We start from the raw sequence: 23,822 nt of genomic DNA, 5'->3' as shown, positions 1-23,822 counted from the left end.
TTCCTTTTTTATTCGAACATTAAAATTAAGTATAATTTTTAGAATTAATAATAAAATCTAAACGTTTTCACAAAAGCTTTAACGACGTTAGTTATATTCATTTTCAACTCGATAACTCCCATACTTCACTGTTTCAACGACAGATGGCAGTATCATAATAGTGCGTGACAAACAAACAAGTCCAAAATTGAGATAATAATGCATGTATAAAATAACTTTTTTTTAAAAAAAAAAATTGGTCATGTATTATATTGAAAATGGATGACAGATTTATCAATAAAAGCATTCTTTCGTCCACTTTTTTAGGCATGAATTTGATCATTGTTAAGTGTAAGTGTCAAATGGGTTTCTTGTGCAGATACCGGACCCATTCCTGCACCTAGGCTAACAGCTTTGTGCTTTTAGAATGTTTCCTGTAAAGAGCATGATCTTCAGAGTAAGTGCAACATAACAATTTCAGCCACTTTACGTTTTCATTGCTCTCCAGAAATACACGTTCCAAGAATCAGTGTCATCTAGTTTTAAACTATGCTATGGAGTAGACCTTTACTACTTTAGACGTATCACACACAACAAGGTTGTCTGTATCAGCTGAGGTGGTACACAGCCAATTGACCTGCCAAATAAAGTGTACAAATGAATTCATTATAGACATTTAGCATTAGTAAAACAAGTAACCAACATCGAAAACTTTCAATGAAATTCTATAACAAAAACTCACTTTTCGAGGTACTTCAATGTTCAAATGTAGGATATCATTGTTGTCATCCTCACTTAATCCAGCCTCTAGAAAAAGGGACCAATTCCATACCTTCACCAACTTATCATTTCCTCCGGATATCAAGAATTTTCCTCTTTCCCCAAACATTGAAAATGCCCTGTCACCCACGAGTTAGGGGACAAGTCATTCGTGAATTTGGCATTACAGATGCTATATTGCAGATAAATAATTAACTTACAGGCTGGAAATAGCAGCAGTATGACCACCTAAAGTGTAATCCAAATGCAACCTCTTCTTTTCATTTTGATCTGCCTCTGTATTGCTAGACGAACTACCATCTTTTGATCTTGAGTGTGATCCTTTTCGAGAATTTGAAGAGCTTTTTGATTTTGTAGAAGCCATTTCTGTTTCGATATTAATCACATTAATAGCTCCATCACCCCTAGCAACGGCACATATTTTGTCTAATTTATCTAGCATATCAACTTCTGGAACAGCTATTGCATGAACAAAAGCAGGGTTGACACACCGGCCTGCAACGCTACTACTCACATCAAAAGTAGCTGCAACAAAGAAAGGGCAGACATAACAAATTAATTGTTCTATCACTTCTTTATTAAAATATGTTTTCCCCCCACTCCATGTCAATCATTTAATACTCTTATCAATTTTCAGAGTGTACATGTTTGCAAAAGTAAATAAAAGAAAATGGCTCCATGTAAAATATAGTTCCAAGTTTCAATTCTAAAACTAAAAAGACAAAAATCGCAAAAGGGTCATGTTGCACTAAGTGGCAGCGTGTTCAGTCATTATCGAAGCAAATACATGCAAGCCTCATATATCCAAGTATCCAATTTCCAGGCTTTAACGTTTCCTGTTTGTTCAAAAACCTACTCGCTTGTGACTTGCATTCTCTATAGCCACTAGTCACCAAACAGCATTTTCATGTTTTATTTCATTTGTAAAATACGCCTAATTTTTTTTATCTGCGGTAGAAGCATGGTCAAGGGTGACTATGGTTGGAATAGTCTTTGAACATAATTAAAAAACTCAATCCCCTAGTAGTTTCCTTTTGCTAAATGATTTTAAAAAGAGTAGAGATAAGAGACGTGGGGACTTACTGACATTGCAAATGTCAAAAAATAAAAAAACTAAAGACTTTAATTTAGATAATCAAGTCAAAAGTAAGGTATTTATACCGAAGTCCACTACTTTGTAGGGGCGCCCTTTGGAGAAGTCCCACAACATGAGCATTGAATCAAGACCTCCACTAATGACTGGGAAAAGAAATAATAAAAATGGAGTCAAGTTTCTATGCATATGGATGCAGATTTCTTAATACTAACATGAAACTTAAACAAATGGGGTTGCTAATGTAAAACCTTATAGACTTTCCCAAGGTTTCCCAAAATTTCATTTTAAATAGAATCTTGAACTTGTACAAATTCTTTTGATTAATCTTACAAACTCATAAGTCTTAGGACTCTAAATAATTTTGTTATAAATTTCCCAAAATATAATTTTCATGCCTTCAATCACCAGTAGTTTACATCTATTGAGAAAACATGCGTAATATATTGGTACATAATTGAGTTCTCACAAAATAAGTTGTTAGGGTAAAACAATATCACAAAGTTAAACTATTATCAAAAATAAGAAAATTAATACTCCTTCCATCCAAAAATGACAGCAGTTTAGACTACTTAAAAATAAATAAAGAAATATATGAAGATATTATTTTAGAATATTTTAGAGTATCTTAAGCAACCTCTTAGATTTACTTTTCTTTTATATTTTTATTTGTTTCCTAATTAATTATCATCTTTATATGTATACAAATATCTTATAAGAATCCGGTTTATTAGAATATGATTTATAAACATTATATCATGCATATATAAATAAAATATCCTATAATTATTTGTATTTATTGAATCAATTTATGTAAAAAGGACTCGGGTATAATCCGTACACAGTCCAAATTTACTTGTGTTTTCACTTTTCAATCAAGCATTAAATTTTTTTCTATTCCTAATTTGTCTCCCTATTCATTATTCTCTTAGTCTCAATAAAAGTAGTTTATTTATTGAGTAGGTTTCTTTAAGTACAAATGTTTCAAAAAGTGGTATATTTACTGTTATTTTTAATAAATGTGAAAAAAACTTTGACTGCAGTCATTGTAAGACGAAGATGGTAACATTTACAGAGGAATCCAAATCAATCAAAACTTTATTTCAACATGTAACATTTATGTTGAATAAACCGACCTTACAGATCCGTGAGGAAAAATGTTTCGCTGTGTCTAAACCGAAAGAAGAATCACAGCAACCTAACTCTACAATTAGTAGTATTTCGCATACCCTCTTAGACAGGAATCATTATTAGTTTCCTAGTTGTCTTTGATAAAATGGTTATTTGTTTTAATGATAGGAGCAATGACAAAGCCAGAAGTTATGCGCATGTTTGGTTACATGTCCACTGCAATGGGATCCACATGCACACAGGCATTATTATGAGAATTAAGTGTCTCAAGCAATGTCATGAGCCATGATTTAGACCCTCCCAACAATTGCATCTTTCATGGTTAGTTAGCATGCAGAATTTGACACAAACTTCTATGTTCCTTTCCAATAAGATAATTGGTATTCTAACACGAAAAAAACCTACAAGGACAACTCACACATATATACTCTAGACACGACCACATCTAATGGTCTGTTAAAATAAACTTCTTCAGAACTACTTATAGAAGAAAAATGAAAAAAAAAACTTCTCCAAAAGCTAGAATTAACCTCGACTAATTTCTAGAAGTTGTCTCATTAACTTTTCTACAAGTTTATTTTCTTACGTAAGTATAAACTAATTTTAACTCAAGAAGTTTTTTTTTTTTTCATTTTTTTTCTTATTTTCTTCTTTTATAAATGTTTTTGTATAAGTTTACCCAAAAGACCCTTATTCCCACTGGAAACCATGAATTGTACTGTGAGGAAGAGGGGAGAAAGCGATATTTATGCATAGAAAATAAGCAAGAATATTATAAATACCTTCCCAAGATCTCCAAGGAAGGAACTCCACAGTGCTACATATCTAAAACTGAAGGTCAAGGTAAATAACAATATCAAATTACTTACTAGGTATTGAAGGAGAGAGAGGGGGAGGGAGAGCTTGAGACAAAAAACTGCATTCTGTTATCAAAGGATAGCGATACAGAGTATATATACAAGTCTATACTACTGAAACCTATATATCCAACATATGACAGCTGTATACACAGTGCAAGTAACAGCTAACTAACCCTGAGGGCAGTTGAGAACTGCTCTCTTAAACAGTATACTCACATGATTATAAAACAATAATAAATATGGGAAAAAATTGAGTGGGGAAGGGGGGCCTGGAGAGATGAGATATTAGTGGGCTGAGATAAAACTCCTGATTTACATCATTAGAAGCCATTTAGTGAAGCATAGCTAAAAACCAAGGATACACTTGTATGACCAGCTCGTAGTGTTTTATACAGGCATTGTTGGCGAATGTCAATTATCTGTAAAAGAAAATGAAAATTGTATGATATTAAATGCTAGCCTTTTCTCAAATTTAGGAAATATGAAAACTAAAGGTGTAAACAAAACAACAAATAGTAAGTCAAATTACGCAACAAAAGCCATCAGCTTCTAACTCATCAATTACAAACAGTATTTTCCATGTTGTATGGCAGAATACAGCGCAAATTTGTGGTTTCTTATGTAAGAATAGATCACTATTGCTTGGCAATCAATAAATTTAGTAAATGTCATTGAAGGAAACAAGATGCATTCAAGAGGGTAGACTTTTATTAGTTTGAGGCTTAAGAGAAGTTGAAGGCAGCTGGAGGGGTTGGCATGCCACAAGGGGAAGGGCGCATATACTAATCACAGGTTCCCATTAAGACGGCAGGGTATTGAGGTGGAGTGTAAAATTGTGGGAGAGGCATTTAATTCGGCTGCCAAGGTGCATAATTTTGTTGAGTCAATGCACATTTTATTTTTTTGCTGATTGAGTGTATGTTTCCTTTTTCTGTTCCACAAATCAGAAACTTATTTCATCAAGAAAACTTGAAATTCTTCAGATATCATCAGATCAGAATAAGAGGCAATTGCTTTCATCTATAATAATGCATTACAAATGGAAAGGTGATAACTTATATTTGTTGGGAATTCAAGGAACTAACCCGTTATTGCTGTAACCAACCCCCCCTCCCATTCATGATTCCCCAGATCTACCTCTCCAATTACCTCGTGACAGCTTTCCATTCAGTTACCTTCCTCCACTCCTAATAGAATTATCCTCCTCAATTGTACTCTTAACCCCTTTCTTCTTTCTCTTCTAAACTTTAGTTGGAGGCCCCACTGCCTTAGACCCATGGAATAGATATATTCATTAAGAGCCAATAGAAAGAAGGCATACCTTAACCTCACCATTATCATCAGCTGCAGCAAGAAATGAGGACTTTGAGTTGCATACAACCTGCAAAAGCAGATATATAAGCGTATGATAACAGCATTTTAAGCAAAAAAGAGCTCGCCTATGATAGCATCAGTTGATAACTTGATATTACAACAGAATACAAGCAGCTTTGAGATCAAATATAGTGGTGTAATCCAATATCCTGCGTGGGTCAAGAAAATCATACAAAACAATTGTTGGAAAGTCACCTTAATTGTTGATACCCTTGACCTGCCTCAGTGGTAGTTTCCTTGGGTGCCATAATTGCAGTGTTGAAGGGGTATGTTTAGTACTACATCGACTGTACATATGGATTAAATAAAGCTTATTAAGTTTGAGCAGTCGCTACCTTACAAGTAGGTTTTATTGGATTGAGTTAGATCCTAAACTCAAAATTGTAACATGGGATTAGCACTTATCATATACCTAGTGTTGGTCCACCTGCATTGCCATGCTCCAAGAAACAATTATGGATTTGTAAACTTCGAGAAATCATGTAAAGGGTGGATAGCTATGGTTAACACAACCAGCTCAAAAATGAACCATTGAAGTCTAACTGCACATATTAGCCAATGTGTTTGAGCCATCTCTTTTGGTTGAATGACACCTTCTAGTTGACCACACCTTGAGAGATTACAGTAAGGTTAAATAAATAGTCTTTTAATATTCTTATTCTTAGGATTAGGAAATTGAAGAATGTCTCCCTATCAAAAGAGAAAAATAAATCAAGAAAATAGGGAAACTCTCAACTGAACCATGTTTGGGGTTATCATGGCGGTTAGAGATATGATTTGAATACAATAATAGAGATATGACGTGATTTTATTAGAAAATATCTTACCAAATGTTTCTCATTATTAGATATTGACATTGTTCCTTATTAATGTATCTCTTCTTTGTTATAAATAAAAATACTCGTGTGTACAATGCGTAGAATCTATTGTATTCATCCTCAGCTTCTTTTCTCGACATGGTAACAAAGTAGTACCATTCTCCATGATCTGTTTTGGCACTAATATTTTCAACTACCAAAACTTAACAAGAAGGGAACTCCAATTTATGCTTTCCCTGTTGGCCTATTGCTCACAAGATGTTGTCATTGTTCACACCATTCACTGCCACAGTCAAAATTCACCAATTGTGCCCTTGTTCCCCACCAATGATATTCTGCCGAGCTCTCTTTCCAGTCAGAGTTATATTTAACCATCGATGTCTTTTCAATGAGGGTTGTCCACGACCAACATTCTTGCAACGAATATTGTTTACCAACAAAGCTTGTTGGCAAATGGTGTTTACCATGGATACTATTTATAGAGTGTGCTTTTCTAGGGAGTAATGTTTACCATCAACATTTTCCTAGCATGTTTCCTTTTTCATTGAGCTATTTCTAGTCAACATTATTGTTCACTGCTACTTTTTTTTTGGAAGTATTGTTCACCGCTTCCATTTTCCTGACAAGTTTCTTTCTATTTTCTTTTGACAAGATTTTCCTAGCTAGTGACCATCCCCACTAGCATCACCTTGTTATAAGACGATCACTTTTGTTTTGACAATCATCATGCCCTCTGACCATTAATTTTGCTTCCAAGCTGCTGCAAAGCCCTCTGAGCATTTTTTGCTTTTAAGCAATCACCATGTCCTCTAAGCATGTTTTGCTTTCGGCAATCACTGTGCCCTCTAACCATTTTTGTTCTATAGCAACTACTGAGCTCTCCAAGCAGTTTTTCTCAAAAGCTCCCTTAGCCATTTTTAACAAGTTTAACTCATTTTTCAATATTTACTATATTAGCTCCAATAACAAACTAGCTGACATGATTCTCTCAAGGAGTCTTAAGTTAATGGCATTTGTAACATGTTTGTCCCATGATACATATGCTCCAACTTGAGAAAGAATGTTAGCAATATGATTTGATTATGTTAGAAATATAATTTGATTCCATTAAATAAGGAGATATGATATAATTGTTAAAAATGTGATTCAAACAGTTTGTGGGTTATGTGTAGTTACCAGTCAGTTTTACAGTTTTATAAGTAATGACTGTTTTATTTAAAACATTGTAACTGTTGAGAGTGTGCAACAGTGTGCTTCAATGTGCATTAGTGAAAAAAGTTTTTTTTTTCTGCATTCCACTTTTCTCTTGCCTTCTCTTTTAGTTCCAACAATAATTTGATAGGGAAATATCTTACTAAATATTTTTTATTATTAGATATTGGTTTTGTTCCTTATTATTGTATCTCTTTTTTACTATAATTAATAATACTCTGATAAGTGTGAAAAAGAGTTGTTTTTACACTTATAAATGAGTTCAATCTTGTAATTATTCATTTGTTACTCATTGGAAAGATGTAATAGGAAGTACAAAGTGTGTAATTAGTGTACAGGAAAGTGTACATGCTGTCAATCATAATTCGCTAAGCGCAAGCCATAATTCGCAGTGTCAGTAGGAAGCCATTCGCACAACGCACTAGCACTATGCGCTAAGCGAATGTCATCAGTTGAAGAGCATCAATTAAGAAATTTGCACAACACATACACACCTGTGCACTGAGCGAATTAATTAAATGATGTTGGCTTAAAAGACGTGACAGAAAGACAGAAACTATCTTTTGACACAAACAAAGCACGAAAAATACTAGAGAACTTCAGGAGACGATCAGGAGACACTTCAAGGCGAAGTATAATTTTATTTAAACATTCTTTTGTACTGGGAAGTATTTTTAGAACAGAAACGTAAGAAAAGTAACTATGCTAGGAATAGCTTTTGTGCTTTTGGTCATTCTCAACATTTGAAGTTAATGCAAAGTTATCTAATTAATAGATAATTTTAGAACTTGCTTTAAGGAATTAAATCAAGATACGCTTATGTGAATGCTTGAATAGAGAACGTATGTTGTTCAGGATGTTACTCTAATGTTAGTCTAAGACCAATTCCAGTGATCTTTATTCCAATTTTACAATCTTAAATTTTTTACATTGTTAATTTCATGTTATTTTCCAAAGTTGAAATCAAATGTTTTTATCAGTAAATTGATTTTGATAAACAAGCTTGATTAAATAACGTGACTCAAATTCCCTTGGGAGAACGATACTCTAAACTTATTTCACTGTATTACTTGAACGATTTGGTATACTTGCCAAAAAGTTATCATACTCATGAGTGTACAAAACATATGAAATTCACTATATTCCTTCTCAGATTCTTTCTTCTCAACATAGCACCGAAGTGGTATTATTCTCCATGACCTATTTTGTCATCATTGCTTTCAACAATGATATTGAGGTGGTACCATTCTCAAAAACTTATGTTACTATTTTCTGAAAGCTAAAAAGATGGAAGCCTTTTATTTGCGATATGCTTTCACTCTGTGGGAAATTCCAGTTGCTGTCTTAACTTTCAAGGCATGCAATCTTCTTCCATCTCCACTTCTCCCCAGTTCAGGTCTGCCAAAGGTTACCTTCCCAGGGCATGAGAAATACTATAAACTTTCTAGTTGATGTAAATTTGTTAATGGTGCTCTTTGGACTTCTTTAAAATCCTCTGTTTATCCTCAGTAATTGTGTTTCATACCATCTGCAACTGGACACTGTTCTCAGTGCAGGTGACCACAAGTTAGAGCATAAATATATGTTTGGCCAACCACTGAGACCCACAGCCATCTGTCTGTCATACAGTACCACCTTCACTACATACAGAACTTCCTCACCAGCATCATCAGTGTGCCTTTTGCATGCAGCCACCAGCTTCTAGGAACACCCTCACTCCTACAGCATTACTCTGACCTTATTCCTGTCTATTGAGACAAACATCAATTAATTTTGCCTCCCTTCTCCATATTGGAAGTTGCTTCCAGGTCAAAGTCATCCTATTCCCTCCAGCTAGCGTGTCTATTTTAGACTTATTATAAGTAAATATTATGAGAGGAGAGCCAGGATTTAGGCTTTTTAATCTGACTGAATTGTTTTAGTAGTTATTATTTATTGTAGCAGTTATTAGTAGGGACAAGTGTAACTGCTTCTAAGAAGTTATAGAAGAATAGAAAAAAAAAGGAGAAGGAGGAGGAGGGGAACAGTTTTTTGGTAAGTGGTTTTCAGGAAGGGAGAGACCAAGCTCTCAACATCTTAGGATGACCTTTTACTCAATCATTTTTACTCAATTTCCTGTGTAATTTGTAATTTCATATCAGTCCAATTGAATAAAATTCAGTCCCTATTCTCATACTAGTTGGTGTCTATCAGTCTAGTACACCACCAAACACTGCATCTTCAGTACTTTCCAAACCTAAGACTACCTTGAAAGGGGGTCTTGGAAAATTAGCAATGTTACAACTTATAATATCAGCAATTGGTCAAATATAATTATGCTCATTGGATAGCGATTAGGCTATAAGCTAGATACTGATTATTAGGAAGTAAATAGCTCCCAATTATTTCCTTGGTCACTCCATTTATAGATTGTAACCAATGTGTAAATGATAGATCAAGCATGCAGCTGGAACACAATTTCTCTAAACCTCTCTTGCAACATAATTCACTAATGTCTCTTATCATTTAAATCCATGTGGACATGAAAGTCCCAATTTGCTTGACTTAATACAGTAGTACAAGTGAAGTGACGATTGGAAAAAGTATGAGTAGATAAAAGAAAACATGAACAAAACAGTAACCTGAGTTATGGTAGCAATTATTGAGAGTAACAAAACGATAAAAGAAACACCTTCAGTAAATATAATGGAACTTTGTTTCATTTTTATATACCAAAAATCAGTGAGGACATAAGATCCAGTAAGTGCCTAACATTATATGTGAATACAAACCCCTTATCTAGTACCTACCTTGTTTATCTCCTCTTTGTTATAATTATAACTCTCCAATGGCTTCCATTGGGCAGCAGCCTTCAGCACACAACAGAACACAGAGTATCAGTATAATTGATAGATAATCATCTTTGTAAAGTACAAATAATTAAAGTGGAGCAAGAATAACAAAATAAGCACGTATATCTTGATATGCTTTAGAAGAATGTAATAAATGTGATGTCACACACACACACACATACATATATATAAATTACCATACATCTTGTAATAACGCAAATAAGGGCATATCGTAAAAGGAAATAGAAAGGAAGAAAAACCATACATCTTGGACACCATATAATGCTTACCAATCGCACATCAAAACCTTTGATTTCCTTTCCAGAAGCGGCATAAATCGTATCTTCCATCCCTGATTCAAATGTCAATTGTTTCTTAAGTGATGTAACTAAGTAAACTCATATGGTGGATGTATCGATGGGAAATTTTACTGTAGTTTAGATGTATTTGATTTCTCCACAAAAGAAAAGGACCGGTGGACGTACCAAACCCTTGTCCCATGTGTGATAGAAAAATGGTTTTAAGACAGCAAATAAAAAAGGATGTACATGTCAAGAATCTGAAATTCTTTTGCTAAATAAACCATGGTGCAACCTTCTGTCCGAGCACAATCTTACCAAAATGTCAAAACTATCGCATTCTATTTCTCAACATAAACCCTCCCTCCCCAAAACTGGTATGCACGAAAAATAGCGCAACTGCATTTTAAAAATAATAAGTTGAAAACAAAGATGACAAAGTAAAATAAAAACCAATAAGTAAAACAGACCTGACTTGAAACAAATAGACGAAACTGGCTCCACACTAACATCCATAACTAGTTGCGGCACATCAGGGCATCGCAAATCAAACCAGCAAACACGACCATCCTGTGTTAAAAACATTCACAGCAAGTGCTGATTAAAATTATGAAATAGTAAAATAATAATGATAATGGTAAAAGATTGATGAATCATGAACCCTGGTGATTAGTAATGAAGCAATAGAAGAGATTATAAGAGAATGGCACTCGGAAATTGGAGAGAGAGAGAGAGAGAGAGAGAGAGAGAGAGAGAGAAAGAAGGAGCTGACATCGCCGGAAGTGACTAAGAGATGAGAGCGTTCGCGTGAGGAAATGCAGCAGGTAGTGCTATCGTCGTGGCCTTTGAGTCGTCGAGGCTTCAGCTTGAGCTTCGGCACCTCTTTCTCCGCCATGGATGCCATTTCTGCTTCTCGAAAGAGTGGAGCTTAAACCTAAATTGGGTTTGGGTTTATATATAAGACGAAATGCATTGACTGCAGAAGGGGATGTTGCAAAAACAAAAACGTAGTATTTGGATACGGTGAGAGTTTGAATGGAGTCACCAACTTGCGGTGAAATGAAACCAGGCGAAGCCTCACTCCACTTACAACCGGGTGCCAGGAATCGATTATTTTTCTTGTGCTATTTATAAGTTCGATTCTCAATACAAATAAACCCGCACTTTTTGGGACACTTATTTTCCAAGGCCGTTTCTTCCTCCTATTCCTTTCTTCTTCCTTCACCCCCTCATGAAACCTATAATTCCCAAACTACTCCATAATAAAAATATAATAAAAATCCCTGTATCTTTTTTTTGTTTTCAATTTTTTCATATTGGACTTAAGGTACAGGGTTTAGAATTCTGAAAAATATTTTTTAAAACACTTAATCTGAAATATATTTTTAAGACATTATAGATAGTGTATTTCCAAATTTAAAAATATTTTTTAAAATATTCAATCCATTTTCAGATCAGATGTTTTGAAATTTCTAATTTAAAAATATCTTTCAAAACATCCAATCCAAAATATATAAAAAAACATATTTCAAAATAAATATTTTAGAAAATATTTTTAAATTTAAGAATACTTTTTAAAACATTTAATTTAAAATATTAAAATAATTTTCTGATTAATGGTTCTGAAAAACATTTCTATATTTGAAAATACATTCAAAATGTTTGTTTCACAATGTTAACAATATCGGGCGAACTACATTTGGAGAATTACTTCCTTCACCATGTTATGGAGTATGTTAAAAGTAAAAAATGCTTGTCATAATATATAAATTTAAGCATACCTTTCGTTTTTTCGTTATATTCCTATATCAATTTGGCTACATAGCATTTGTAAACAATTCTCATTGTCAGTCCATAAAATATGGGATATCGCTATGGATGTTTTAGAGTGTATAATATAAATATAGAACATGCATTCTTTAGTGTGTAATATGAAATAATGTTCATATTTTATGTTGTATCGCTTTTATTGTTCTTATATGTCTGATATATTTTTTTTCTTTTGTTTTTATCATTGTTGTATTGTTTTATTTTGATTTGGATAAATATGACTAGGATAAAGGGTTGTGTCACTCAATGAAATGAGAGCATTAGAGACATGATTCTATTTATAGTAAAAATTTGCTTTTAACCTTGTTGTTGGTGGTGTAAATGGTGACGTGGATGTAGATGTAGATGATGCATTTCCACATGAACTGGTGTGTGATGAAGGATTTTTAGGGGACCAGAGGATACATTTCTTTTAATCTTTTAATGATCTATATTGATCATATTGTTACTAGTGCATGGTAACAAATCGATAATATTCACGGATAAAAAATTTGTTTGGTAATTACAAAAGTTGGTCGATCAAATTTATCAATAAATTAGTGACAACCACAAATTTATCAAAAAAATATTTACTAATAAATTTTATAAATAGATAAAAAAATTAGTTTACAGTCATCGATCACAATAAATTGGTCTAATTATTAACAAAAAGAAAATTGTAATTATTTTTTAATAATTACGAATGAATTTGGTTATTTGTAAAATTTGTTAAATATCATGATTAAGTATTATTTATCTTCTCATTTTCTTTTTTTCTTTCCTTTCTTTTCTTATTTTTTTTCTTCATCCACCTTCCTTCTCTTTCTTTGTTATTGTTGGTGTAGTCGCATCTCCAACAACTAGCTCCTCCTTCTCCTTCTCCTCATTTTTCTCATATGTCTTTTTTTTCCTCCTCTTCCTCTACCTCCATCTCTGTTGTTGTTATCGTAGCTTCCATCTCTATCATTTACGTTGTCGTCGCCCCTCCTCCATCATACTACCTTAAGCTCCTCCTCATTTTTCTCCTTTCCTCCTCCTCCTCCTTTTTGTTTTTCTCCTTTTCTTATTCTCACTCATCTCTACTTAATTTATAAAAAAAAAAATCATCAAAGTTGATGAAATTTTGGCACTCATTTTATTAGTAAAATATTCAATCGTTCCCCTAATATAATTCATGGATAATTTTACTAATTTCATCTGCACGAATGGTTACCATGAAAATATCTTAAGTTTATTTTTTATAAGAAAAAAATGATGCCTATACTCTATTTTAAAATAGAAAGCCTAATCAGTTATTTTTTTCATCATCCCAAACATGCCAATATTAGCACTGACAGTACGTAAATGTAACTCGTTGTTCAAGCAACTATTTAGAGTTCCTAGAGCTCCCTGTAAGGCTTGTTGTAAAACCCGCTGTCGAACTTGATTAATAACTCTTTGTTGTTCAAAATCAATGGCTTCGTTTTTGTAATTTTCTAATTGTTCCAAAGTCGTATAAATTGAATTAATTAAATTCAATTTTTCTCGTTTGATCTCAGAATAGCCATTCACTCAAAACATATATGCTTTTTGTTTCAATTTAATGAAAGAGAGAGAAAATCGATAAGCAAATGGTTTATTAAAAGCCTTTTATTGAATGTGTTTCTTATTTTCTTTTGTCCTCAACTCAATTTTCATTTTATTTAAAAGAATTTAATGTGGTATCTTTTATTAAATTGATGTTAACACGTTTAAAAGGTGACCATGTTAATGTCTTGATTTTTTTCTTAGTTTCTTTTTCTCCCTTTGTTTTGTTTTCCTCTCCAAAGCAGCGCCATCTCCCTCCCTCCTTCTCTTTCCTCTGCCTCTCCCACATCCCACTTGTTGCCACCTCAACCTTCATCATCATTATTGCTAAAGTCTTTGTCTTCATCAAAGCAAACACCTTTGGATCAGTCATAGATGCATTCTAAAGGTTTTCAACGTTGTCACAATCCTTTCTATTGCCAGAAATTGTGAACTAAGATGACTGATTGAACCACAAAATCAGTTATAGAAACTCCAAAACCTTTTCAGTTAGAGTCAAAATCACGATCGAATAATTTTACATAACCTTGCTCACCTATAAAGGAAGATCATACATCCAACCACCAAATAACAAATTGAATAAAAAAAGTATTGCACTCTCATTCCAAGTTAAAAGCTTTAGTGAAAGACAATGACATTAAACTCCCAAAAAAACGAGAAATATCACTACAAAAAGGGAAAAGTGCAAAACTTTGGATTGGAAAAAATATATAAACAATAATGGAAAGGATGGTGATAAAGAAATGACACCTATAAAGAATAAACACATTGTGTACCTTCACTAGTAAAAAAGCAGCGTTTAATGTCACGCGTTCAACGTCCAACCATTGAATAATCAACGTTAAAAATGAGCGGTGATATTTTTGTAAATAAATTCAATTATTAAACGTCATTTAGAATTGTAATTGGACGTAAAAGGATATAAAACGTCGAATGGATTTTAAATTCGATGTCAAATGATTAGTGAATTCAATAAAATATTGAGCAGGAGATTGAAAATTCATTCACTTTATCTTAGCGCGTGATACCCTCTTCTCTTCTCAAACTTTTCTCCTACAAAGTTTGACGAATATCACATGTAATCTTTCTTTTATTTGATACAAATGCATGTTAATTAATTACTTTATGTATGATTTTTGTTTGTTTTAACCGATTATTTTCGTACTCTTGTCCTTCATAGGCACATTCTACTTTCTCTCTCACTGTGACGAAACTTTATTCCGATGAACTCACCTTTTGATAGTTAGTTTTTGTTTTCGTTTTCGTTTTGAAGAACTTATTTGTTGAACTTGTTTGTTGTTTTTTTGTTGAACTTGTTTGTTGTTGTTGTTTAGTTGAACTTGTTTATTGTTGTTGTTTGATTGAACTTGTTTGTTGTTGATACTACACTACACATTCAAAGTTCATGCTTTATAAAATACAAAAAATTGAAATTTGTTGTTTTTTTGCTTTTCAGGTCTCGTAGAGTTGTAAAAAAGGATCACAATTAATTAAAAAAAATAAAAAAAATTGATTAACGTTGAATATTGACAAAATTCGATGTTAATTTAGCGTCTCCTGACATGACGTCGTTCGTGAATTTGCCGTTAAAAGCCCAAAATATTCGACGTTGTACGCGATTTTTGTACTAGTGCTTCCAAACGATTTTAGCATTACGTAATCGATTACATCTTCTTATAATTGATTACAAATGCTAAAAACCTCGTGAGGGTGCACGACTTCACCTTTTACGACTTCTTCATTTAAAGTCGTGTAAAGACGGCACAACTTGTCCATTTACGTAATTTTCAAAAATTTTACCTACTTACATAATAAGGTAATAAAATTTGCCTAAATACTTAAAAAAACTTTGATTTTACATATAAACTCATTCATCAAAAGTCCATTGGTAAAAATAATGAAAGGGTAAAGAATAAGATATTAGCCTACTCTTGCCTATACAAAATATGATGGTGGTCCCTCAATATCAATTGTTTTGATAACAAAGTTAATTAACCACTGGTACTCCCTCTACTAGTTATATAGTTATAATGTAGACCTTTCTACTTCTTACAAAAAAAGACACAACATGCCTATAAAATATTGGTAAGTTAATTCGTGAGAATTTGGAACAATTATATATATATATATATATATATATATATATATATATATATATATATATATATTCTTTACACTATGCTCACAAACTCTAAATGGTGTTCATTATGTATACTTGAATTGTTGACATTACTACTGCTTAATTTAAATCATCATGCAAGCTTAAGAACATCTTAAATTGCACTTAAGACTGAAACTTTATATGAAGAATTGGACAATATAGAAAAGATATGAACATGGAGACTTCATTGATGACATCTTGAGGTGCCTATTTTTGTATATAATGTGTTGGAATAATGTACATGTTTTAATCTTAGGCTGATGATAGCTCAGGCAACTTTTGGTTGAGGTCAAATCAACCATCATTTGAATGGGTCATTTCAAGCTAATTTCTTATCAGGGTCAACTCGACTCACCTTTGACCTTGGTCGACTTGTTTAAGAAGGTTTAATTTTTCCAATTTATTTTATATATTCATTGCAAGTAACGGTGTCAATTTGACCCGGTTGCCTATGGACCAATCTCACATCACTCCTAAATAATCCCCATTTTATTGATGCACAAAATAGTATGTTGAAAATTCCACAACCCTCAAAAACCCTCGTTTAAAAGTAAATTAGGATTAGGACCTGAGTTTGACCCCACTTTAAGATTTTAATTAATTCATAAATATTTTTCATAATAATACAAAACCTTAAAATATTTTAATTTTTAAATTGGTTCCCAAATATTTTATATTAATTATAAATTAATTATTTTTTAATTTTACTATGTTTAACTTAACAGGAAAATTAGTTTCAACCTAAGTTGTTCAACTAGGCTAACCCAACCCAAAAAGGGTTGATAATAAGCAAAATCAATGAATTCATGATAAAACCCTTCTGCGTTTTTTCATTTACCGTTCTTTTTTTCAACCTAAATTGGCCGACTTAGATATGTTCGTATATATCAAGAACAACGTAACCAACTTACTTAGTAACCCAACTTAGTTAATATCAATCAAAAGAAGAGTTTAATGAACTTAATATTAATTTACCTTTGTGTTGACTGCCTAACACAATTAGTAAATGGTATTTGCACATATTAAATCATTGGAATATAAAATTTCTATATAGTGATAAATAAAATCCAACAGCAATAGTACAATACTACATTGGTGCAGTGATTCACCGATGAATTATTAACACAAACAATAACAAGAAACACACGGGTTTTTAATGTACCTTGGTTTGGGGGAATGGAAGGACCAACCTTTACCGTCATAGATATATTTATTTAAAGTTTAAGTTATTTCAAACAAAATCTATGTCTATAAGCTGTTGAACCATGGATGCATCCTGGACATCAAGGTGCATGTTAAACCATAAACACTAGCGTGCATAAGATAAATTTTATGATCATCTTCTTGTACAGACTTTTATGAATTAATAAAGTACCTTATTTTAGTTGATGAATTTGTTTATTTCTATTGTTTAGATACTTTATAGTGTAGTAAGGTATACACTATAAATCACAAATCAGTTTTTAACAAAGGTCAAAACAAAAATCGTGTATCTCAACACAATTTCTTCATTTGAGTGTTTAAAGAAGTTGCACGACTTGTCCATTTAGATAATTTTCAAAAAGATTTCCTACTTTGGGAGTGAAATTTACCTAAATACGAAAAAGAAAAAGCCAAAATGAAATGTCACGAATGTCCTCTTCATCTATGCTAAGCAATTGGGCCTCATCACTATTGGGATATCTGCCTTATGAACAATGCCCTCAATGAAGCTTCTTTCGCCACCACTTCAAGTCTCATTCAGATCTCTGACAACGTCGTCAGTGGACTGAAACCTCGACAAAAAACACGCAATCTCGAGTTGCGATCGAGTTGTAACTTACAAGCATGATTAAGTTGAGCTTTGGTCTGGATGAGGTTTTGCCATACATTTTTACAGTGAATGTGATTCATTGATGACATTGCTACCCACAAAGTGAAGGAGCTTACTCTTTAAAATGGACTTTTTTATTATTAATATTAATTTAGCATTTCATTTAAACTAATTACATGGATTAATTTTTTTAAGTGATCACTCACATTTTAATTGAATGACAATTTAACCCATAAATATTTCACAATCATTTTAATTTATATATTATTTTATAAAATTCCCACATTTCAACATTTTCATTCAGATTATATTTTCATCGATTAAAACATATACTTTAACAAATCAGTCACATTTTACTTCAACTCAATTTCAAACAAAACGATATCTTATTTTAAATTAAGAAAAATACTGATTTTTTCCATCTATCTACCTGTATGAGTGGCAACAATTAGTTTCCTAGTTAAAATAAGAAAAGAGATGTAGGACAGAAACATGGTTGAAATGATCCGAAGTGATAAACATATAGTGCCACTTGATTCATTGCGTGGCAGCATATACGTGGGAGATTACAGCAACAATATATATATAGACACAGACGTAATTATACTTGTGGTTCTTGTTCCTTGGTTTGCTGAGTTTCTTGGAGCAACTTAGTGGCAGTATTCTGCACTATGTCCTTGGTTTTGCCCCAAAGGAGAATGTACAAGCCCATCATGACCAAGACGGAGCCCACCACACTAAACAAGAGAAGAAGCAGTGAGATTTAGTTAAAGGGTTAAGTGGTTTTTGTGGAAGAAGATGGGTAAGTTAGAATAGGTGGAAGAATTGACCTTCCAAGATGAAGCTGCTCGTGCAAGACTGGGATATCAATCATGCCCGACATTAACTGAACCAGAGGGCTGAATGCTGCTGTAAAGACTGGACCCCTCTTCTTCACGCACCATGACATCCCCACGTAGCACATACTTGACCCAACTATCCCCTACAAATATAATTAATCTTTCACTTCTTTAACGATTACCATTTCTTCTTCCTATATATAAACTTATAATCGTTCAATTATAATAATCAAGTTAAAAATCACATAGTAAGAAAGTTTTGAAAACTGCTAAGACGAAAACCGGTTTACTATAAATTAAGAGTAATGATTGACGGACTAAAAAATTGTATATTTACATTTAGTATATACTTAGACAGAATGAAAATAATATGTTTATAAGTTATAAATGTAGATAAATTAAGCGGTCCATCATATTTGATAAAAGTAATAATAAAGTAAAAAATGTTTAACATGTGGTTTTAAAAATAAAAGTTGTGGCTAATTATTTTTTACAAAGCAAAAATTGATTACGCAAAAAGATAGTGGCTTACAGAATAAAGAACAGTGATTATTTGCATCTTATCCTTGAGAATCCAGGAGGAGAAGTTGGTGCCAGTGGACAAACCAAGAATAGCTGCTTGCATGGCTCCAAAGAAGGTCATGATGGCTGTGCTAGAATACTGGCAAGGATACCTCTTCCCTATCTTTGACTGTAGAATAAACCAAAAAGACCAAAACAGGGTTCCCATCATCAAAGCTATTACACCAATGCTCCATTTCTGTGCTGTTCTACCACTAGAACCACCTTCAGATCTCATGGCTACCGGAGGAACCGTTGCTTTATAGTGAGACACATCAAACAAGGGTTTTCCTCTGTAAAGTGTCAACACTAATGCCCCTCCTACACACACAAATGTGCCCAGAATCTTCGCTTTCCCACCCAAGCATTTAATGTTCACTGTTTCTAGCCTGTAAAATGACAAGGGAAAGGTGCATTTATCCTCCGTTTAAAAGTTTTAATTAAGATATTTGTCAAAACATGTTCCAAAAATAGCTACACATTCATAGTTTCATACCCAAATGGCAATGCCATGATGAAGGTTATCACCGGCACCATATTGACAAATGCACAGGCAAATGTGGCTGAGGTATATTGGATCCCCAAAAGGAAGAAGTATTGTGTGACGGATGCCCTACAAGAAAGTATTTTTTCACTATCATGTTAACCATAATGCACAGACAACTAGGAATCACAAAGAAGTTAAGATCGTATTTTCGTGAGACTAACCCAATAATGGCACTGAAGAAAAGGTAGCATAAAATTTGAAATGTGAGCCGTGGTCTTCTATTTCTGCAACAAAATACAGTAATTAAGATCTCTCAAGTTCTCTTCTTGCTTAAATGGCTCCATATTTGAGCATTATAACATCCTGGATAACAATGATTATTAGCTTAACACCGATCCTTCATTCTCAAGTAAAGTTTAGGTTCTATTGTAGGTGAAATTTTCTAACTTTTCTTAAAGAGATTAGCTTGTCAATGTGGGTTGGGGAATACTTGCATAAAATATAATAAAAGAAAAGGAGGGTGCCTACCTTTCCTTAAAGTAGCTGATGGGGGCTAAAAATATAGTAGAAACTGACAGGCGATATGTGACAAAAACCAAATGGTTCATTCCTTTTTGGAGGACTTGCTTGAGAAGGATGTTCACCATGGTTAAAGAAAAATCAATAGCTACCATTGCTAGGAAAGGTTTCCATTCATCGCAATTCTTCATTTCAGCAATGCAGTTTCTGGGGGCAGGTCGAGTGGGGCCTCCCTTTTGTATATATTTCTCAGAAAATATTGAAATGGTTGCAATGCAACAGAGGGATACCTGTGGGTTTATATATATATATATTATTCCAGAACAAGTGGCAAGAAAGCAAGATTACTGTTTGAAATCAGACACTTTATACCTTTGATGATAGTTTAACGTTTATGTGGAATATGCTCTTTTCACATGTTATCTTTCGACTGATATATATCTCCTGTTATCAGAAGGGAGTCTGGGAATCGTTTAAAAAGATTTTAGGTTGGTTCATGAATCATGACCCTGATAGAAAAATTATGGGTTAATTTAGGCCACAGGTTTTGAGTTTACAATTCATCTAGACCCGGAACAAGTAATGTTCTTCATGTTTTGTTCAGGTTCTCGTACCCTCCTCACTTGAGCTTTTTGTTTGTGAGTGACAGGCATCTTTTGGGTGGAACTGCAGCAGAAACATGGCATCTAATACTTTCTTTTTTATCTATCTGCCGTATCAAAAACATTGAAATCTTGAAGAAAATGTCACGTCTCAAAGTTATTTAGTCACTTCAAAATCTTGGACGAAGAAAAGGCACGCAACGATGGATCACAGTGACGCAAAACCACGGGAAACTTTAACTTTGTAAGTGTGGTCAGCATATGCAGTGGAACTCAAAATGTCATGTTTTGTTGTTAATCATGGGTGCTTTCAGTACTTGATCTCGATATGAACCTTAACTCCAATTACAACTTCAAGTTCTTTTACACAAAATAATTAGGATTCAATTTTGATACCTTAAAAACTTTTTATGTTACGACGGAAAATCAATTTAAATTTTTAATGCTTATATTGCAAATTGTGGAAATGAATCTTTGACCAGTTGGAACTCTACATTCATTTTTAGAAAAGGGAGATAGGGATTTTGTGAGCACCATTCTGAAGAAAGGAAGAGACTGTATGCTATAAGAAAAAAAAGTCTAAAAATGTTTAGTCTCTGTAAATGTTATCATTCATGGTAATATTTTGTTTAGAGATTTTCATGAATATCAACCTGGTGTTATTTTTATTTTATATACTAAACACTGTGTTCCACCATTTTTTTGTGATTATATGAAATAAATGTCAGTTCAATTTGTAATTTTATTATGACTTGATTAATTTGATTTCTATGACATAATTCAGTTTGTCTCCACATATAACTATGTAATTATAACTACGTGTCAAAATCTGAAAAATATCATATATTAAACCGAGAGATCTTACGGTAATACATGATATAAATTTTAACATGTGATATTTTTCAAATGTGTGTTAAGACTAATTTAACATAAAAATTAAATTAATTTTATTTAAAATATACAGAGATTCAATTAAGTATATATATATATATATATATATATATATATATATATATATATATATATATATATATATATATATATCAAAATAAATTATATGATTAAATTTTTCGACAAAATATATATATATATACACACACGTGTGTGTGTTTTTTTAAGTAATTTCACTTCTTGAGATATGTCTAATTACAGGAATTCAATTATGCTAACAATTATCCAAAAAATGGGTTACATAATAAATATGGTTCAATTAAGACAGTTCTAACACGTTCGTAAGAAGATTAAACGATAAAACAAGAAAGCCTAAAATATACTAATCTAAAAAAAATTGAGTTATTGAGTTATTGAGTTGAGTCGAATTGAAAAATAAAATAATTATAAATCAAAACAACCAAATATTTAGTTCAGTTATTAGATTTATTTTTTATAGCTCAATCAATATGATGATGTGTGTTTCGGCAGGATTTAAAACCCTAATCCAAAACATTTAAAGTTGTCTGCTCCGATGTCCAGGGGTGCTGTCTTCTCTCTTCTCCTTGTCCAAGCGGAGAGGGTACCTGCAAAAGACACTCCGACGCTCAAGTCAGTGACTTTGCGTAATAGTCTTGTAATCAAGATTTAGTTATCCGAGCTCTAAGTTTCAGTTCCAGTTCAAGTTACCTGTACCCTTTCCCAGACAAATATTTATCAATTATAATGAGCTTGTCGTTAGGTCTGACTCATTAACCACCAATGAATGACAATATTAATTGTCAATAAATAACAATTATTTTCATTAACTCCCCGACAGTTATTACTATTAATTACCTTAACGGTTGACTTAACCGATCGGTTCACTGACTTGAGAGGTATCATCGGTCGGGCTGATTTTACCGATCGGTTCATTGACTTGAGAGGTATCATCGGTCGGGCTAACTCTTCTACACTTTTACCGTTCGGTCGGCTATGAGCTCATAGTAACATAAGCCTCCCAAGCCCTAGCAAAAATTTTGATGTTGCGTTGGGTTTATAAAGTTATATCGATCGGTAGAGGATTTTTACCTGAGTTTCAATTCATGCGTTCTTTATCGTCCGAGCGGGTTTTGTGCTAAGAGTTCCTTTGAAATGTTCCCAGCCCAAGGCGAGAGTTCACGAAAGAGCTTGCTTTGCCGCTTGATTTAGGTCTTAGGAACTCTCTAGAAGCATGCTCTAAGACCAAGGTGAGAGTTCACGAAAGAAATTTGTCTCACCTGCTCAGTTTAGGTCTTAGGAGCTCTCTAGAAGCGTGCCCTAAGACCAAGGTGAGAGTTCACGAAAGAAATCTGCCTCACCCGCTCGGTTTAGGTCTTAGGAGTTCTCTAGAAGCGTGCCCTAAGACCAAGGTGAGAGTTCACGAAAGAAATCTGCCTCACCCGCTCGGTTTAGGTCTTAGGAGCTCTCTAGAAGCGTGCCCTAAGACCAAGGTGAGAGTTCACGAAAGAAATCTGTCTCACCCGCTCGGTTTAGGTCTTAGGAGCTCTCTAGAAGCGTGTCCTAAGACCAAGGTGAGAGTTCACGAAAGAAATCTGCCTCACTCGCTCGGTTTAGGTCTTAGGAGCTCTCTAGAAGCGTGCCCTAAGACCAAGGTGAGAGTTCACAAAAGAAATCTGCCTCACCTAGTTGAAAAATGTTCCCTGCCAATCGGTTACTTTAAGTTGGCCAAGTAGTCTGTATACAAAGTCCTGTTATCTGCACCGAAGAAAAATAACACTCGAATTTTGAACAATGAGAAAAATATAGCTAATAAAATTAGGCTATTTTGAGTTGAGGCCAGACGACCGAGCGAGTGAGACCGTTCGGTCTTGATGTAACTCTTTTAGAGTATTATGACCTACAAGATAATATCAAGAATATAGACGTGACCGTTTGGTCAAAATGTAACTGCTTTAGAGTCTTAGAATCTTGTGACCTATAAGATATAATAAAAATATAATTTATATTTAAATAAAAACATCCATTTGATTGCCGCTGTTAAGTAGTGGTTGACTTTAATATCCATTTGATCGCTGCTGAATCCGAGCCGAAACTTAATTTTGAATTTACGGGGTGTAACAGGAGAACTTTTTCGATTGTATCTCTCGTGTTGCCCGATAATAAATAATGACCTGCA

General features: G+C 33.3%; 2 protein-coding genes across 2 annotated transcripts; both read right to left on the bottom strand.

The window, feature by feature from the left end:
- Positions 1-269: 269 nt before the first annotated feature.
- Positions 270-11,516, bottom strand: LOC148205646 (uncharacterized). Its single transcript, XM_088103620.1, has 11 exons — positions 11,150-11,516; positions 10,848-10,947; positions 10,369-10,430; positions 10,037-10,096; positions 5,165-5,224; positions 4,206-4,262; positions 3,766-3,808; positions 1,921-1,998; positions 960-1,284; positions 722-878; positions 270-616 (listed from the first exon to the last, which is right to left on the bottom strand). The coding sequence occupies exons 1-11, from the start codon at positions 11,279-11,281 to the stop codon at positions 527-529; spliced, it is 1,164 nt and encodes a 387-aa protein (XP_087959746.1). The 5' UTR covers positions 11,282-11,516; the 3' UTR covers positions 270-526.
- A 6,566-nt stretch (positions 11,517-18,082) lies between these two features.
- Positions 18,083-20,412, bottom strand: LOC148205645 (WAT1-related protein At3g30340-like). Its single transcript, XM_088111610.1, has 6 exons — positions 20,142-20,412; positions 19,835-19,897; positions 19,623-19,739; positions 19,098-19,515; positions 18,557-18,708; positions 18,083-18,463 (listed from the first exon to the last, which is right to left on the bottom strand). Exons 1-6 carry the CDS (start codon positions 20,321-20,323, stop codon positions 18,328-18,330), a joined length of 1,068 nt encoding a protein of 355 aa, XP_087967736.1. The 5' UTR covers positions 20,324-20,412; the 3' UTR covers positions 18,083-18,327.
- Between the last annotated feature and the right edge of the window lie 3,410 nt (positions 20,413-23,822).

Source organism: Vigna umbellata, chromosome 1 (genome assembly GCF_029865625.1).
Source record: "Vigna umbellata cultivar VRB3 chromosome 1, Vumbellata_1.0, whole genome shotgun sequence".
Taxonomy (NCBI): domain Eukaryota; kingdom Viridiplantae; phylum Streptophyta; class Magnoliopsida; order Fabales; family Fabaceae; genus Vigna; species Vigna umbellata.
The sequence above is the reverse complement of the archived record's forward strand: the minus strand, read 5'-3'. Positions and strand labels throughout refer to the sequence as shown.